Source organism: Vitis vinifera, chromosome 3 (assembly GCF_030704535.1).
Source record: "Vitis vinifera cultivar Pinot Noir 40024 chromosome 3, ASM3070453v1".
NCBI classification, from domain to species: Eukaryota; Viridiplantae; Streptophyta; class Magnoliopsida; order Vitales; family Vitaceae; genus Vitis; species Vitis vinifera.
The window spans coordinates 2,207,708-2,227,378 of record NC_081807.1 but is presented as its reverse complement, the minus strand read 5'-3'; the positions used below and the strand labels follow the sequence as shown (position 1 = coordinate 2,227,378).

The following is a 19,671-nucleotide window of genomic DNA, read 5'->3' as shown; positions in this document are numbered from 1 at the left end:
AATTATTTTTAAGTTATTAACTTAAAACTTATTACTTATTTTTTATTTTTTTAAGTATTAAAGTTGTTCAATAAAATTAACTCAATTTATTTTAATTTATCACATTAACATATTTATCTTCATTAATTGTAATTAATGTTTATCATTATGAATTTTAACTAATATTTATTTTCATCAATACTTAAAGCATTTTAGATATATAAGATGACCTTAAAATACTTACTATAAAAAATAAATTATAGATTTGTAATTATGAAGGTTAAATATATTCTCATAAAATTAACTATTTTGACTTAAATACTTAAAGTTATTTTTTATTTTAAGTTATCATATTAAATTATTTTATCAAATATGCTTATTAATTTATTTAATAATTTAAATTAAATTACTTTAAGTCATTAAGCTAATTTACCGGTCTAACACCACCCCCTCCCTCACAAAACTAAAGCCCATCTTCGTAGCACCTACTCAAGAAGTATAAAAAATATATCCATACCCACACTTTATTGTTTTTTCTCTAGATTGATTAGTGAAGTACTTAGAATAGGAAGAGCCCAATTCAGGTAGAACAAGATTGCAGTAACCCAAACAGCCCAAGGGAGATGAAAATCACGGAACCACTCCAAAGGATTGCAGTAAGTAGAACAAATTAATGCTTCACTGAATCTGGATATGGCTAGATAACTCAAACCTCTTCTTTTATTCCTCTCCTTCCAAGTGCACTGTGGCAGAAAGGAACAGACCCCCAATTCCTTTATTCGTTTCTACTGGTGAGCTTCATCACACGACTTTACACGAAATTAAATGTTAATTTCAGTTTTAGGATGGGCAGTAATCACTTGGGACATAAGGCTCAAACAATTCTGCAAAAAATCCCTTCTTTCTCTTAGGGTTCCACCCCATGTCCTTGCAGAGTTGATCATTGTACCAGATATGCAGAGCACCTATGCATGATCTCCGGTAGTACTCGCCGGAGGATTGCTTCATATACTTGTCCCATCTTGCTGCATCTTTCTCCATCTCTTTAATGCTTGGCAGCTTGAATGTGCTGTCAAGAAGTTCTGCTAGCCACCGGCACCTCATCTCCGATGTGTACAGGTTTGAAATACTCTCCGAGAATCCAATTACCGCTAGCTGTGGAATTCGAGGGTTAATGCATTCCCTAGTCAAGTGAAACAAGTGAATTAATTAGTACCGTCATTGAAAACCTTAAGATCAAATTGGATTGTAATAATCCATTCCTTACTATTTAAATATTGTCTGGTTCAATAGATTCTCACGATTTTAAAATAAAATCATACATATATAAGTTAAGAATTTTCTCTTCTATCCAATGTGATATATCACAATCAGTTCTATATAAATACAGTGTTTCAGGATTATGAGGTCAAACAAATAGTCATTCTTGTGGGATTGAACAAATAAAGACTTTTATCGAAGTTGGGTATTGATTTTGATACCATTTACAAGAACACATTCTCAATTGTGTAAATATTATTCGTTTTAGACATTGAAAACTTTCGTGAGTTTAAAACGCATGTATAAAACAAAGAAGAACCCATTGATAAGTAGGACCAGTAAATGTGAGATATCGTACCTATAGAATGGAACCGATGCGGTTGGTGACCCAAGGATGCAGTCCTGGAAGGCAGGGGACACGAATATATCTTTTAGCTTCTTCTCTCCCTTGAATCCAGTAGCCAGAATGACCAAATCCGTTTCTATAGGAGTGGTCTCGCCATCAACCACAATGCCTTGTTCGCAGAAGCTAAACTTTGGAGCTTTCTTCAAAATGATGCTTCCCTTTTCAACTCTATCATAGAACCCCTCTGGCACTGTTGAGATCAAACAAGCGCTAATCTCTTTGAGAAAGCTATGTTTTGGTACCATCCCAAACTTTTCTAGGGACAGCTTCTTCTTTATATGAGATTCCACCCACTTTGAGAATCCCCATCTCTGTCGAAAGATTACACAAGAAATAGCTTAAAATTAAGAAACCGAAAATTCCAGATTTCAGGCACACATTTGTAAGTCTAGAGTTATAAATATATACCACAGGTGAAAGAATGGTTGCTAGGAGACTCAGAAAGAACCCTTCACCAGGCTTATGAACTAGAAGCTCTGAGAAGCGACTAAAATACAGATAAGCCAGTGGCACTCCCCATGGCTGATAATCAGGGACGTTCCAGTGCTCAGTCTTGTATAACAGTCTGCATGGATTTTGCTCTCCTACAAAGAAAATTCACTCATTTCTAATCAATCCAGATGTAAAATGAAAACAGCTTGGGATCTGATTCATAATCGGAATCTGTCTCACACCATTTGCTGCTGAACACTCCATCGATATGTCCAGTGCGTGTTTCTGGAAACCAACCACAGCTGTTCGTTTCCCTTCGATGAATTCTGCTGCACTTGCAAAATCCATGGCGGAATACTCCATGGAATGTATCACCTTTCCATGGAACGCCTCTGGGCCTTTACCGGGGGGAAATTCTGGGATGTTTGGAACATCTGTGAACCGTCCAATGCAGAGAATAACAAAGTCCACTTGGTAAACCTGTGTCACATAAATTTCATTGAAGAATCCAATATTTTAGTATAAGTCAGCAATTTAAAGCAGTTTCCACATGAATCTTTAGTCCTGTTTCTTCAAAAGCACAGTAATGAAATGAATATGTATATACATATAATCATATATATACCTCAGTTGAAAGGATCTGTGTGTCGGTCACAGTAAGGTTCCATTTCCCTTTAGAGCTGAACGCCTCACCATTGCCTCCCCACAGCTCCCATGCCTGCATCTCTTCATCTGAAGCCCCTTCATACTCGATACTCACCACCTTACTATTGAACTTGATGTGCCTGAGCAAGTCGAAATGGCGAGCATAGGACTGCAGATAATCGAACAATTGGAACTGGTTAGGGAACTCTTCTTTCACTGAAGATGGCCATGGGAAATCTGAGAACTGGTAGAATGGTTTGGGTGTTTGGAGCTTTGTAGTCTCTAGTGTCTTCCTCCATACTCCGCCGATGCTGCTCCGGGACTCGAAAACAACCGGAGTGAAGCCTTTGGAGAGGGTATACTTGCAGGCAAGGAGGCCACTGATGCCAGCTCCTATGATGGCTACCTTCCTCTCCATTGAGATGTGTGATGTGTGTCATAGGCCATGGAATCCCATATAAAGAAGAGAAAAATGCTAAGGCCCATCCTGCCACCATGGGTGCGCAGCCCCCTGGCTACACATGTTTACATTTAATATCCTTTTCAAAATTGAATTTAATATATAATTATTTTTCATTTTTCTCCTTACTAATTTTACTAATAAAAAAAGGTTTTTGGTGCCTTGAAAACTCTTCCAAGTTTTATAAATGATCTTTAGTGGGTGATTGCATGTTAGGAAACCTTATAACCCAAAACCAACATGAATTAAAATTTTCAGAAATTTTGTCCATATTTTGGTCAAATTTCTGTGTACTGGCACACATACCAAATCAATATTACGGCAATTTTTTGGAGCTTTCCTTATAAGGTACTATGTTTTATATATATATATATATATTACGTGTGCATGCACCCATAGAATTCAAGTGTAGTTTTTCAAGTGCTTGTCTTATGTGCGCCGAGTGGTTTCAAACTCTTCCTTAGAAGATGTGCACGACATATATATATAAAATTCCCATGGAGGAGTGGCCCACCCATGTCACACTTTGGAACAAAAAAGAAAGGAACAAAAATGTCTTACATCATTACATTTTTAAAAAATATGAAATAGTGCTTGTTATCATCTTGAAAATCGTACAATAGTGGATTCAATGTTAGTAGTTAGTACTTTGTCTTCCCAACTTTTTTCAATGGCCACTTAACAATCAAAAGATGTAGATGATTAAACTTTATCATATGATTACATTTGTTTATAATTCATAAATAATTGTTCCTATGATATATTTATAATATTTTTAGTGTTAGTGGAAAATATTTTTGTTAATGAAGCCAAAGTCATTGCTCAAAAGATTTGACTATCTCCACCTATGATGAAGTTCAAGATTATGTCCTTTCTTTTAGGTTGATTGATTGATTCAAGATAATGTCCAATAAATAGGTTAATTAGAAAATGATTGTTTGATAGTGACCATGATTAATTTACTTGAAACATAAATTTATCTCACTTTCAAATGATGTCTTCAAATGGTTTCTAAGGATTGTTCACATTGTGGATTTAGGAGATGCCCACTCCAACCTACTCTAAATTATTTATTGCTATCTCAATCAGATCCAAGCTAGATTGTGTAACTTGTTTGGCATATTTTCTACTTCTACTTTCTAGTAATGATAAAACTTTTGAAGTTGAATTCTAATTTTAACAGGAAGATTTTGGAGATATGAACCCTTTTGTTTTTGTTCTTGAAGTGCGAGGATTGAGATATGTAAACTTTTTAGCTGTTTGGAAATTTTGAGTGAAAATACGAGGAAAAATAATATAATGGGAAAAACATGAATAAATTATTTTTTTTCCTTTAATTCTTTTCTTCAAGCAAACATAATAAAAAGTTTCATTAAATTTTTTTTATAAATATTGTTTTGGAAGTTGCGTTATTTATTATGGAGTTTTTGTCCGTTCTAAACCTAATGATTCTTCCGTATTTTAATTATACAGTTAAAAGAAGTTCACCAAATTTATAGCATCATGAATTTTTTCCACCTATTTGATATAAGAAATCATATTTAATATTTATGCAGATACAATGTCCACATTGTGTTATATGTGTCCCATGAATTACAAAGTCATTCTACTAGACAAACACTTCTCACAAGGTTATAGAGGCAAAGTCACCAAATCCAAGATTGTTCTGATATCATTTGTAATGATTTGTTTCATCCCATGTAGATATTATTTGTTTTAAGCCTGATTGACTCTTATAACTTTAAAAATTATTTTTATAATTAAGAAGAATTCATACTTATTTTGAGGAATTCCTATTAGGTTGTTATTTTGTCTTTGCTATCTAAAGAGATTTTTTTTTTATTCATTTGTAAGTTTTCCACAAAACACCCCTAATGATCAATTCAAGTTTAAGTGTCTAGTAAGGCAAAATCTCCTTATTTCTTCATTGCCAATTTTCCTCAAAAGAGTTGTTTCAAGGAATAACGTTGAATCTTGAGAATGAGAATGTAGGAATTGTTATCTTTGGAGTAAGAGATAGAAGAGGTCTTCCCTACGGAGGTGAAAGTATCTTATTTGGTGTCAAAAATTTCTTCCCATAATTGATGTAGATATATATCTCAATCACCCCCTCCTCTGTGTAGACATATTGTTCTTGTTATGTTTCACAAGATTGTGAAACTACTACTCTCCCCCTCCCTCCATATATATAGACATATTATTCTTATTGTATTTCATAAAATTGTGAGACTACTAAAACAAATAAACACTCCTTGTAAGGTTAAAACAAAGTCTCACATTGGGTTAAATTTCGACTCTAATATCATATCTAATGACCAACTTTTTTCTAGGTAAATATTATTTGTTTTAAGGCTAAATGGGTTATCATGACTTTACAATGCCTCTAAAACAAAGCTTAATACATTTTTAGTGCTAGGAACTTCTTTCTCTAACCAATACGAGATATCACAATCACCCATCATGTAAATACAATGTCTTTATCGTATCCCATAAAATTGTTAGACTAAATACATAAACACCTCATGTGAGATTGGACAAATAGATACTCACATCAAGGTCAAAGATCGACTTTAATACCACTTATACTGACTCACTTCCTCTCATGCAATGGATCTTAAGAGGAGCATAACTACATGGGTAGTTGAAACAACCCACTTCCTCTCATGCAATGGATCTTGAGAGGAGAATAACTACACATATAATTGAGATTGATTTATTATAAAATGGTATTCAAGTCAATCTCTAACTTGATGTGGGACTTTGTTTCACCTTGCAAATTATAGGGTTCAAATAATTTTATAAGTAGCGAAATGTGTGATCATTAGAGTCATCTTATATATACATTTAAGTTTCATTACTTTATACCAAGTTCAATTCAATTTCGTTCTCACATATATATATATATATTCTATCCTATTGTTTTGTAACTTGATATCATTATTTAGATTTTCATCAAATGACCTTCTCTCTCTTTTGTTGGCTTGTTTTCTGCTTTCCTCCTCGGAGATTGGTCACATAATAAGTAATAAGCCAAGGACGGCTACATGCACCAATGCCTAGTTTACTTCAACACGTGGGCGGCTACATATGATTACATATAGTTTACTTCAACTTGTAGACGGTGGATTCCTACTACTGTCTACGTATAGTCTACATGCAGAGAATTCCATGCATACGCATTGGAAAAATGCAAATTTCAAAATAAAATTTTATTTGTCGAATATTTTTAATAAAGTGTGTGCGCGCGCACTCAGCGGGGCGCACGCAAGCGAAGGAAAGGCCTCTCAACCCAAATCAAATTCATATATATATATGTGTGTGTGTGCGCGCGCGCGCGCGCACATGTGTGTATGCCCCTTCACCAAAGGGAGGAAAGGCCTCTCGACCCAAATTAAATTCCAACTTCAGTGCGCGCGCGCACATGTGTGTATGCCCCTTCACCAAAGGGAGGCCTTCATGTGTGTATGCCCCTTCACCAAAGGGAGGAAAGGCCTCTCGACCCAAATTAAATTCCAACTTCAGTGCGCGCGCGCACATGTGTGTATGCCCCTTCACCAAAGGGAGGAAAGGCCTCTCGACCCAAATTAAATTCCAACTTCAGAACACCTTAGCACACAATCAAGTCTCAAATAGTAGTTTTTTCAAAGTAGTATTGCAGAAAACCTACTTACCAGGTATAGAAATTTTAGCCTTGGATGATAGCTACGATCAACTTGCTGGTTCAGGCCTTCAGCTGCAGAACAACGATACATGCATATTGATGGAGTGACACAAAAGAACACCCCAATCATTCTATAGGACACTCAAGGAGGTTAGTGCTAAGAAGCTAGCAAGTCCATAAGCAGTATTTTGTTTTATTGCTTAAATTACATAGGCAATCATATAAAATAAACTGAGTTAAGAGTTAGTATAAACTACATTCCTCTCACAAAAGGAGAAACAATGTGAACTTTTATCCAAGGGAAAATTGCAACAAGTACACTCTCAGTGGGGCTTTTATTTGAGCATTTCTTGACTTCAAGGATTAACTCAGATTATTTCAAAAGAATATAGACTTTCCTGACAGAATGCAGGAGGAGAACCTAAAAATGATGTGAAAGAAACCGATATCATACTGGCCAATGGAAGATCTCGAGTGAGGAGGTAGGTCCAAGAATTGCGTTGCGCCTTTTACAAATCCATCAGTCTAGAGCTGCAATGACAGCATCAACAACCTCCTGGGTGGTGCTTGTCCCACCAAGATCTTTTGTCCTGTACTTGCCCTCTGAGATTACAGTTTTCACAGCAGTCTCTAGTCGATCAGCAAATGAAGGAAATTGGAGATGCCTCAGCATCATGGCTGATGAGAGGAGCAAAGCCACTGGATTTGCCTTCTTTTGCTGTGCTATCTTTTCATTACCAACATTTCCCGCTGAAGCACCTTGCTCAAAAATGGCGTGATCAGCACCCACATTGCCTGCAATTATCAAGCAACTGATTAGGGATGGAAGGATTGGCCTCAAAAAATGTTGATAAATAAAATAATAAATTATCAGACAACTCAGCTTCCTAGCCCTGACTGATCATATCCATTGATCTTTTTAAAAAAATAGCATTTGCGTGCTGCTGAAAGGTAACCCATGGTTCCTTATCCTTCATTTTTCTAATCTCTTCTTCACTACTAATTTATTTTCGTTTTTCATTATTCAAAAAGAAAAGGTACCTCCTGGCATGACACCAGTGCCTCCTGCAATACCAGCTGCAGTATTTGCCACCAGATTTCCATAAAGATTAGGTGTCACCTGCAAAACATAGCACATCCATCACCAATTGACAGAAAATAATTTTAGTGTTGGACCAACTCTGAAGTTATGCAAAACCATTAATTGGCCAGAAGCATATAGTACAAGAAACAACTAAGGTAGGACATTTTTCTGTGTGAATATAACTTATCAAAAAAAAAAATTCTGTGTGAATATAGCTAATTATTCAGCACATTTAACACCAATATGAAGTATGTGGCTTTCACAGTATCCCACAACAAGCTTTGCCATGTCCAACCTTCTCACTCTGGTTCTGGTGCTTTGAGGATCTACCCCACATCAGCTTGAGCGTCACACCCTTTATGACCAGTTTCTTTGAAAGCGCTTCTGCTGCACTCACTGCATCTTCAGTAGTAGAGTACGTGAAGCATGAGTACACAGTATCCCATGCTTTTGGATTTGATTTTACCATGAGCACAAAAGTGGTCTCTTGGGTCCTCAGCTCAAAAAATCTTGCATCAAACCACCACCCACAATGAAGGTGTCAGTGCTCTTATATCATGGAGAGGATTTGGCATCATGCGAGTTTTCTCTCTAATTTTCTTCTTGAACTTCATAAATCAGTACAATAGTCTCACCTAAACTAGATACCCCAAAAAGACACCCTGCAATTTCTTTTACAAGAACAACCTCAACTTTCTTGTTCTATGGGTAAAAGAAGAGCCTACTATTTATCTCTTCAATAGAAGTTACTTAAAAAAAAGGTTTTAAGAGAGAGAGAGAGAGAGAAACAGAGAGCTTTTGCTGCTTCAGAAAGACACAATCCTATGCTTATAATGCTCAATTATGCTACTGACAGAATCCACTATGTTAATATTTCTTATCCATAATGCATTAACAAGCTATTGCTAAGTAAAACTCCCTTTTTTTAAGAGAGACAGAGACAGAGAGCTTTCACTCCTTCAGAAAGACACAATCCTATGCTTGTAATGCTCAATCATGCTATTGACAGAATCCACTAAGTTAATATTTCTTATCCATAATGCATCAACAAGCTATTGCTAAGTAAAACTCCATATCCACTTGTATACCCCCTGTATACTCTGTGGCTTTTTGCCTCTTTTATGATATCTGTGCTTACTTATCAACAAAAAAAAAAAAAAAAAAAACTCCATATCCATCTATAGTATCATTTTGCTAGTCATATAGAAAAGTTCAAAGACATTGGAGCTATTGCTAAAATTTAACAGAAGGGACTTTTACACCATTGGTCACAACAGCCACCTATGGTGATGTAAATCTGGCCATGGCATTTCACAAATCAAGATTTGTAATGATCATTAGAATTTTGTCATAGCCTTTGATGGAAAACTAAGGAAATTAAATTATTTAATTGTGTCATGTCAATATCAATGAAATCATAGCTTCCCTGACAACATAATGTCAAGGTAAAAGATTGTGAGATCCTTTTCCATTCACCTATATGTTTCATCGATGACAAGGGAAAACTGGATAAAAATGTCTCATAGAAACAGGTGTAGTCATTCATCAACTGCATCAATCATGATCTCAACCCTCTTTTTCCAAACCTCAATCAGCATAGCCTCAATAGTATATCACATCTTACCTCATGTTTTTGCTAGAAATCAAGCATATCAGCCATCGCCTTCGTGGTAGCAACCATACAATCAAACTTCTCTTTCGTTCAAAAGGTTTAAAACAACAATTGCACGGTTTTCGCCAACTAACCCCACAAAGTGAATGAGTTTCCAATCAATTCAATAAATTTAGACTAAGCAGTTACACAGTTTTAGCCTGGACAAGGGACTTAACAGCACTTCTGCACAAAAAGAAAGAAGCACCGATTTGTGAACGCATTCTCCCATCCAAATTTACTAAGAAGCATATCAATTCTTGGTATTGTGGACTAATGTGTTAAGGTTTATCAGCAACAAATACACATGATTACAGTTTATAGATACAAACATATATCAAGTAATAATATCAGCAGAATTAGTGGCTATAGAAAGGTTTCCCATGAAATAAATCCATTTGCAAAGCCACATACCATGACATCAAATTGCTCCGGCTTTGAAACCAGTTGCATGCAGCAGTTATCCACAATAATTTCGCTGTATGCAATACTGGGGTAATTTTTCGCAACTTCCCGACAGGATTCTAAGAAGAGACCGTCTGCAAGTTTCATAATGTTGGCTTTGTGCACAGCTGTCACTTTCTTTCGGTTGTTTAGGTAAGAATACTCAAAGGCATATTTTGCAATTCGTTCGGAGCAGAACTTTGTAATCACCTAGCAAAGCAGCTGGATCAGAAACAGACACAATTCCATACTGTCGGAAAAACAACACTTTATAAAAATCTTAAACACTAAATTTATAATGCTATCTAAAAAAAAAATGTAGAGCTCCACCATTAAGGAGAAGGAACAACTAAATCAAACAATCAAAATGCTGCAGGAACAAACATTCCTTTGGATGCAGAAGTCAGCAGCATTATCACTGAGACAAATAATAAACGTTGGCAGATGTCCCAGAAAGGGGGAAAACCTATGCCTGGATCCTTACTAATTGTTTTATAACAATCATGCTTTCATGTTGAGAGGATCGCAGTAATTGTTTTACATCAGTTGTGGGCTTAACAGCCAATACTTCCGATACTATGTATACTTGATTTAGGGAGAGCAGGATGGATTCCAGGGGTGGAAGTTGTTGTTTTGTGGTGGAGTCCAAATCCTTTGAGATTTTGGTTGAGGATTTGGGAGGAAAGCTGAAAGGCTGCATTTGGGAGAGAAACAAAGGTGTCTCCTCTTGGTTTAGATTCGGGGAGGCTAGTTTAGGTTGGTTACTGGATGGAGTAGAAGCTTGTTGTAGAGAGGTTAATAATCGAGATTGGGTTATTGGCTGGGAGGAGGGGAATAGGAAGTATAGATTGGAGCGTCGTTTGAATGAGGCAGGAAGGTTCATTCTCTGTTCAGCTCGTGATATTGAATCAAAAAAGTACAGCATTATTTTTCCAGAAGGGAAGGGACATTCTTTTGGATGGAATTCCTTGGCTGTGAGGTTGAGAGGTCTTGGTGTGGCCCCAACATGTGGCTTACAGGTAACCAAAGGTCTAGAGGATTTGTTGAGGGTGAAGGGGGGCTCGAAGGTCCAGTGGAGGGAGAAAAGGGTGGAACTGAAATCTTACGCAGATGTTGTTAAGACGAGCCCGGGAAGGGTAAGCCAGTTAGTTTGGTTAGAGGTGGGGGAAAGAGAAGTGCAAGGAAGGTTAGATCAGTTGAGACAGTGTTTGGTAGGCTAGTGGGGTTTTAACTCAACTCCTTTTCCTAAGTTGGAGTACGTAAGGAGTTGGGCTTTGCAGCATTGGGCTTTAAAGGTGAATCTGAGGGTTGTTGTGTTAGGCAGAGGTCTCTTGCTGTTTGACTTCGAGTTGCCAAGTGAGGCTAAGCGTGTTTTAGCTAAAGGCTTAAGAAATATAAAGGAAAATGTTATTATTTTGGATAGATGGAACCCTGAGGTGGGATGTCTTTGCAAGGACTCCATTGCTAACGAGGTTTGGGTAAGGGTGGTCGGGTTCCCACTTCATCTGTGGAGTACGGAGGTGATTAAAAGAATTGGTGATGGGTGTGGAGGATTTGTAGCAGTGGATGAAGACTCTGTTTCTTCGTCTGAGCTGCAGTGGGCTCGGATCCTTGTGAAGCGCGCGGACGGGGAGTTTCCCAACTCTGCTCACATTGTTGTGGGGTCGGGATGTTATTCCTTTCAACTTTGGTGGGAGTCTTCACCTTGGTTCACGTAGGTGGTGTCGACGGGAAGCCTCGGCGGGGAGGGCGGCTCAAGAGTAGGAGAAGAAGATGGTGGAACATCACGCGCTCTTTGTTGTGGGAGTCAAAGGGAGAAGGTGGAGCAATTAAGGTTGCAGCAGGAAGTACTTGACGTGTCTTCTATTGGAGGTGTTCTTTCCATCCCTCCTGTTGTGGTCTTTGGTGCAAAGACTGTTATGGAGGGTAGGGTAGGTACTGCTGATGGACATGTGAAACGAGGCACGGAGACTTCTTTTAAAAGGATAGACGTTTCTGTTCTTGGGCTGAAAGGCCTTCGTTTTGGGCTCAACCTTTTAGAACTTAGGGAGACCCAGGGCCCTGTAAAAGAACTTGGGGAGCCTTAGGGCCCTTTAAAAGAAATACAAGAGGGCTTAGGCCAAGACTCCAGGCCCAATGACTTAATCGTTGTGAAAGGCTACAGAAAGGGGGCGACGAGAGTGGGCCTTGGGCCTGAAGGCTCTGACGCAGCGGGTGGAGGGGTTTTATATGGGGAAGAGTCTTTTGTCATTCGTCCTAGGGCACAAAGTGTGAGCTCGATTAGCAAGGAGAGAGGCATAAGTGGAGACGCTGATCCCTTTGTCGACATGACGAGAGTTGTGTTGCCGATGGAAGTCTCTGCGGTGATGAAAAGGGGGTCGATGACTGATGAAGCGCTATGCGATGAAGCTTCCAGGTATGTCGAAACTTTGTCACTTTCTGTGGGAGGTCGGGAGCTCTCTTCTTCTACTCTTTCTTCTAGGTTTGATCGGGCTAGGATGAAGAAGGGGGCCTTTGCTGGTTTGGCCTCTGTGATTGATGGAGAGGAGCAGCTTCCTCTGAGTATTATTCTAGCAGATGGCAGCAATGGGGAGTTGGTCACCGAGGGGGAGAAGTCCTTGGGTGGTGAAGGAAAGGAGGGGGGGGGGGGGGGGTTGAGATTGAGGATTTGTTACAGGATCTGGATGGTAAAGGATGTTGATGGGACGATAGCTGCTTGGCGAGGTTCAACAAGTTTTTGGGTTTTTCGACGGAAGGTTTTGAAGGCGAAATTTTGAATCGGCTCCTAAGGACCAAGAGAAGAAGAGAGCAAAATATTAAGAAGGGAATCTCGGGGGCCACTAAGTTTGATCGTGAATTGAAAAAATTGGAGTGGTTCATCAATTATAATGGCGCGAGAAAGGAAAAATCTCTGGTTAGAGAAGGTGGGGCTAGAATCTCAAACCTTAGATGAAGATAAAGATTTTATCTTGGAATGTTAGAGAGGCTAATGATAGAAATAAAAGGAAGGTTATTAAGGCTTTGATCAGGTCGCAAAGAATGGATTTGGTGTGTCTGCAGGAGACCAAAATTCAAGATATTTCCTGGGGGATTGTTCACAGTCTTGGAGTGGGAAGATTCTTAGGTTGGGGTGCTATGAGTGCAAGGGGGGTTGCTGGTGGGGTGGAAGTTTCCTGGGATAATAGAGTTCTGGAGTTAGTAAGCATGGAGGTGGGTCTCTTCTCAATTTCGTGTCATTTTAGAAATTGCAAGGATGGCTTCTTGTGGACCTTTACAGGGGTGTACGGACCTACCATGAAACGGTACAGAGAGTTGTTTTAGGAAGAGTTAGGTGTCATTCAAGGGTTGTGGTCTGATCCTTGGTGTATTGGAGGGGACTTTAACGTGGTCAGATTTCCCAGCGAGCGTAGTAGAGAAGGAAGAATTATTGGAACCATGAGAAGATTTTCGAAGATGATTGAGGAGTTGGCTTTAAGAGATTTGCCTCTTCATGGGGGGTCGCTTACATGGAGTGGAGGGCTGAATGGTCGTTCCAGGTCTAGACTGGATCGCTTTATGATATCGGAGGATTGGGAGAATCATTTCAGTGGGGCGATCCAATGTTCTCTCCTAAGACTGGTGTCGGATCATTTCACAATTCTGTTAGATGGAGGTGGGGTGAGGAGAGGTCCAATCCCGTTTCGGTTTGAGAATATGTGGTTGAAGGAGGAGGGGTTTAAGGAGCTTCTAAAGGGCTAGTGGCAAGGTTTCAACTATAGCGGGTCTTATAGTTTTATCCTGACAGAAAAATTAAAGGCTTTAAAAATTAAGTTGAAGGGCTGGAACATGGAAGTGTTTGGAAAAGTGGGGGTGAACAAGAGGTTGGCTCTGGACAAAGTGTCTTTTTGGGATGATCAGGAGCGGCTAAGAGTTTTAAACGAGCAGGAGTTAGAGGCTAGAAATGAGGCTAGGGAGGATTTCAAGAATTGGGCGCTTATGGAGGAGATTTCGTGGAGACAAAAATCAAGAGAAACATGGTTGAAGGAAGGCGATAAAAACACGGGATTTTTTCAAAAGATGGCAAACTCTAACAGAAGGAGGAATTGCTTGAAAAATATTAAAGTCAATGGCACCTGGCTGTCAGAAGATCATGATATTTAGAGGGGTGTGGTGAGGGCCTATCAGAATCTATTATCGGATCCTGATGGTTGGCGCCCTTGTTTGAACAGTCTTGAGTTTGACAGTATTGGGGTTGAGGAGGCAGCCAAGTTGGAGGAGATGTTTTCTATGGAAGAGGTATCTTCGGCTCTTTCGGATCTAAATGGGGATAAGGCCCCTGGTTCGAATGGGTTTCCCCTTGCCTTCTGGAAATTCTATTGGGATTTTGTCAAAGATGAGTTCATGGATATTTTCAAAGATTTTTTTGAGAGGGGAAAATTTGTCAGAAGCCTGAACACCACCTTCCTAGTTTTAATCCCAAACAAAGGCGGGGCTAAAGATTTGAGCGATTTTAGACCCATCAATTTGGCGGAAGGACTATACAAGCTGCTTACTAAGGTCTTAGCTAATAGATTAAAAAAGGTAGTGGGAAAGGTGGTGTCTTCATCCCAAAATGCCTTTGTTGAAGAAAGGCAAATTCTCGATGCTGCTTTAATTGCTAATGAGGCCATAGACTCCTTGCTGAAAAGAAAGGAAAGTGGGGTGTTGTGTATATTGGATTTAGAGAAGGCCTATGATCATATCAATTGGGATTTTTTTGCTAACAGTGATGCAAAAAATGGGTTTTAAGGAGAAATGGGCTGGTTGGATTAGATGGTGCATATCCACTGCCTCGTTTTATGTTCTGATTAACGGTTCTCCAACCGATTTTTTCCGGAGCACTAGGGGGTTAAGGCAAGGAGACCCTCTTTCCCCTTACCTTTTTGTTTTAGGAATGGAAGCTTTAAGTAGCCTCATTAACAAAGCAGTAAAAGAGGGTTTTCTAACAGGATGTAGGATAAGGGGAAGGGATGGCATTGGGATCCAAGTTTCGCACCTGCTGTTTGCTGATGATACATTGGTCTTTTGTGAGGATTCCCAAGAGCAATTGACTTTTTTAAGTTGGTTGTTACTGTGGTTTGAAGCCACTTCTAGTCTGTGTATTAATTTGAACAAAAGTGAAATTTTGCCGATGGGTAGAGTAGAGAATGTCGAGTTATTGGCTGCTGAGCTTGGCTGCAAAGTGGGATATCTCCCTTCCACTTATTTGGGGCTCCTTTTAGGTGCTCCTCATAAGTTGGTGGTGGTGTGGGACGCAATGGAAGAGAGGATGCGGAAGAGACTTGCCTTGTGGAAGAGACAATTCATTTCTAAGGGAGGAAGAATCACTCTCATTCGAAGCACTTTGGCGAGTATGTCAACCTACCTCATGTCCTTATTGTGTATGCCAAGAGTGGTTAAATTAAGACTTGAGAAAATTCAAAGGGATTTTCTTTAGGGAGGGGGAGCGTTGGAGAAGAGGCCTCATCTTGTAAAGTGGGTTGTTGTTTGTTCTCATAAAAAGAAGGGTGGATTGGGGATTAGAAATCTTTCTACTCTCAATAGGGCCCTTCTGTGCAAATGGAGTTGGCGTTTTGCGGTTGAAAGGGATTCCTATTGGAAGCTTATAATGAGTAGGAAGTTTGGGGAAGAAGAAGGAGGGTGGAGTTCTCGTGGGGTAAGGGAGGGCTATGGGGTGGGGATTTGGAAGGAAATCAGTAAGGAAGGTTCGTTGCTTCTCAATAATGTTTCTTTCTCTGTGGGGGATGGCAAAAGGGTGAGGTTTTGGAAGGATATTTGGTGTGGGAATAATTCCTTTTGTGAGGCCTTTCCCTCCTTGTTTGCATTAACGATTTCTAAAGATGCGTGGGTAGCGGACTGTTGGGATTCAATGGGGGAAGAGGGAGGGTGGACTCCCCGTTTCTCTAGACCTTTCAATGATTGGGAGGTGGAGAGATTCCTTTCAACCATTCAAGGAAAGAGGCTGAATGCTGATGTGGAGGATAGGATGGTGTGGAAAGGGACGAAGAATGAGATTTTCACTGTAAAGTCCCTTTATAATTCTCTTGATCATAGCTGTGCAGTCCCGTTTCCGTGGAGCATTATTTGGAGTCCAGATGTTCCTACAAAGGTGGGTTTTTTTTGCTTGGGAAGCTTCATGGAGGAAGGTTCTTACTCAAGATCAACTCAAGAGAAGGGGTTGGATTTTAGCTAACAGATGTTCCTTGTGTTGTGCTGAAGAGGAGACAATAAATCACATTCTTGTTCATTGTTCCAAGGCGAAGGTTTTGTGGGATCTCGTGCTTTCTTTGTTTGGTGTTAATTGGGTCCTTCCGTTTACGGTTAGAGACACTCTTTTAGGTTGGTGTGCTTCCTTTAAGGACAAGAAGCATAGAAAGGTTTGGTGGGTAGCTCCTCTTTGCTTATTTTTGACAGTTTGGAAGGAAAGAAACATGATAGTTTTTTATAATGAGGTCTTATCGATTCAAATAATGAAAAATTCCTTTATTTGTAATCTCTTTTCCTGGGCTAAGTCTTCTATAGTTGTAGGTCCCTTATCTTTGATTAACTTTGTGGACTGGTTGGGTTCTTGTTAAGGGTCGATGAGTGCTTGTCCCTTCTTGTTTTTAGATGACTCTTGTATACTCCCTGTATGCTTCAGGTCGCCTTTCAAGCACCCTTTTTCTAATATATTTTTGTGGGTTTATCTATCAAAAAAAAAAAAAAAAAATCCTTACTAATATATTTTCAGAATATGCAATAAACTATTTACTCCAAAATCAGACCAAACCCTCAAATAATTTCCCCGAATCCCTAATAGGTTATCGAACATGGCACTAGTTCCATAATTGACATTACTCAACAGCCTTTTTTTTTCACTTTCATGAGTGTAGAATTTCTTTTGATAGCATTTCTATTCATTGTTATCAGATTAATCACGAGCACTATGAAAAAGACAAACTCTGACGACCATTAATTCAAAATCAAAATGCATAGCCATACTAATTATATGATCAACAACGAAATACAAAATAAATCAACATAATGACAAATTCAGTGAATGAAAAAATGCAATAAGAGGGGGAAAAAAACTAAAATTTTAAGCATTTTAGGGGTCGCATTTTATATTTTTTTTCTTACCAAAACAGAACCAAAAGTCTATTTTCTTTTATGTTCCACCAGTTCTCTAGGCATCCAAACAGACGTTACCTTAAGGCTTTCGACCACGCCGGGAACGACCTCGTGCTCAAGCCCAGCGTACTCGCCCTCCGTGTTCTCCCTCACCACAACAATATCAACATCATTGTGCCGCGTCGGCAAACCAGGCAAATTGCAGCAATTCACAAGCGAGGCATAAAGGTCGAGCTCCTTCCTCAGCTGAACATTCAACGAATTCACACCACCGCCCACCGGCGTCGACAAACCTCCCTTCAAACACACCTTGTTCTTGTGAATCGACTCCATCACCTCCGGTGGCACCGTCTTCATATCCCCGTGAATCTCGTACTTCTCGAAGTACACCGGCGCATGCATCGCCTCCATGACCTGCTCGACGGCGCCCGTGACCAGAGGCCCGATGCCGTCTCCGGGGATCAGAGTGACGGCGCGCGGAGAGCCGTCGCCAGGACGAGGCATGTAGGTCACGGATCGGGACCCTAACCCTAGGAGAGGGTGGGGATCGAACGACGACCGGCCGACGAGTTGCTTGACGATGGGGAGGGCTCTCCTGGCCATTGATTTGGATGACTTTTTCGTTGACTTCGAATAAAATTAGGTTTCGGAGGGTTCGTGGTATACTTGTCTAAAATGTGATTTTCATGAAATGGAGGAGTTGAAGACTGAAGAGTCGCAGAGAAGCCATGAAAGACCGAAAAGTTACCAGAATTTTGTGCTTTTTGCAACTGTGTCCCTATTGTTTTGTATTTTTCGTTTTGGCCTCTTAATTTTTACCCCAAGTTTGAAATTTGTTTGCAAATGGACATTTTACTTTACGATAATTTAACTTTTATTTTATTTTATTTTTTTATTTATTTTTAGGGAAATTATAGGTACATAATTATTTTTTCCATGACGGTTTGGGCAAAGGGATTTTATCTTTCTATTGAGCCAAATTGGATACATTCCGTAAAACTTAATATTCAATGTTTAATCATTTTAAATAAAATTATACTTAATTGATTGAATATTATTAAATTATTAACTTAATTTATTAAAATCATTTTTGACTTTAAATTACATTATTAAGTTACTTTAGTAAATATACTTAATAATTTAAATTAAACATGAATAAATTTTAAAAAATTAAGAAAATACATGTTAAAAAAGTTCTCCTTATTTTCCATATAATAAAAAGGTGAAGAAAGTTGGAAATATCATCAAGGCTCCATTTAGTCATATTTTTTAAAACTTATTTTAAAAAATATTTTTTATTTTTTAACTTAAAAACAATTTATAAAAACAAGTTTAAGAAAACATGATCAAACATACTCATATTTTTCTTTTGTTTTAAAAAAACTAGTGAAAACGACTCTACTTGTTCCCTAAAAATTATTATCTATTTCATTTTGATTTTTAAAAAATATTTTCAAAAAACAACAGCAACTAGCGTTAAAAAAATTTAAAAACAATTTTCTATTATTAAAAACATAAAATGATTTTTAAATCACGCAAACAAACACCTTTTTAAAATGCATTTTATAATAATTTTAGAAATCATTTATAATCTTTTTAACATTTAAATAAATAAAAATTTTAAATATTAAAAATATTATAAACGTTTTTTTAAACCACTTTCAAACGGGCTTTTAATTTCTTTTTCCTCAACCTTTTATTTATATATAAATTAGAAAAATTTTATGAAGTTTCCTTATTTTATATTTCCTTACGTTTTTCTATCTAGTTTTTTTTTTTCCACAAATTCAATCTCAGGAGTATAAAAAATTTTGAGAAAAAGAAAATAATAAAGACTATTGTAAAAAATGAAAAAGGTTAAGGAAGATTATAATATTTTTCTCTTAGATGTCAATGGAAAAATTGAGAGAATAAAATTAAATTGTTAGGTATACACTATTTATCAACATTTCGTACTTTTCTCTTAAAGAAAATGGGAAAAAAAAAAAAGCATTTATCATTTCCTCTCATTTGTTTTTGGTTGTCAGAAAATATTAATGAAATAAAAAAAATATACATTAATGAAAAAGATTTTCACATGTATTGTTTACCATGAAAAACTTTCATTATATTTCCTTCATAAAAAAATTGAACGAAAATATGAGAACAAGAAAATAAAGAGAAACAAAATAATAAAAATAAAAAATAATAATAAAAAATTAATTTTAGATACTAGTTCAAATTTATTTCACGTAATATAAATATTCTATGTAAAAATTAAATAATTTGAAAATAAGTTTCTAATTAATTTAAATTATATTTATTTTTACTATTTTTCGTAATAAAAGCAATTATAAAAAAAATTAATTTATTTAGCATATTTTTTCTTTCTTTAATACTCTCTTAGAAAATTAAATATAACTCAAATTAGATAAAAACTATATTTTTCAAAATAATTAATCTTTATATGAGAGAAAAAAAAGTAAAATAAATTTCTAAAAACTTGTAAAAGTCATTTATTAACTTTAAACTTTATTTTTCT

General features: G+C 37.6%; 2 protein-coding genes across 3 annotated transcripts; both read right to left on the bottom strand.

The window, feature by feature from the left end:
* Positions 1 to 673: 673 nt before the first annotated feature.
* On the bottom strand, positions 674 to 3,298 carry LOC100248597 (probable flavin-containing monooxygenase 1). Its single transcript, XM_002281189.5, has 5 exons — positions 2,703 to 3,298; positions 2,320 to 2,557; positions 2,054 to 2,229; positions 1,598 to 1,956; positions 674 to 1,162 (listed from the first exon to the last, which is right to left on the bottom strand). Exons 1-5 carry the CDS (start codon positions 3,138 to 3,140, stop codon positions 820 to 822), a joined length of 1,554 nt encoding a protein of 517 aa, XP_002281225.1. The 5' UTR covers positions 3,141 to 3,298; the 3' UTR covers positions 674 to 819.
* A 3,711-nt stretch (positions 3,299 to 7,009) lies between these two features.
* Positions 7,010 to 17,922, bottom strand: LOC100253697 (isocitrate dehydrogenase [NAD] regulatory subunit 1, mitochondrial). 2 transcript variants are annotated; one of them, XM_002281139.4, is made up of 4 exons: positions 17,229 to 17,922; positions 9,993 to 10,232; positions 7,885 to 7,963; positions 7,010 to 7,638 (listed from the first exon to the last, which is right to left on the bottom strand). In XM_002281139.4, exons 1-4 carry the CDS (start codon positions 17,751 to 17,753, stop codon positions 7,364 to 7,366), a joined length of 1,119 nt encoding a protein of 372 aa, XP_002281175.1. In that variant the 5' UTR covers positions 17,754 to 17,922; the 3' UTR covers positions 7,010 to 7,363. The 2 variants fall into 2 exon arrangements, with proteins under 2 accessions (XP_002281175.1, XP_010646371.1); XM_010648069.3 differs by having other exon boundaries at positions 9,993 to 10,220; positions 17,229 to 17,861.
* Positions 17,923 to 19,671: the final 1,749 nt, after the last annotated feature.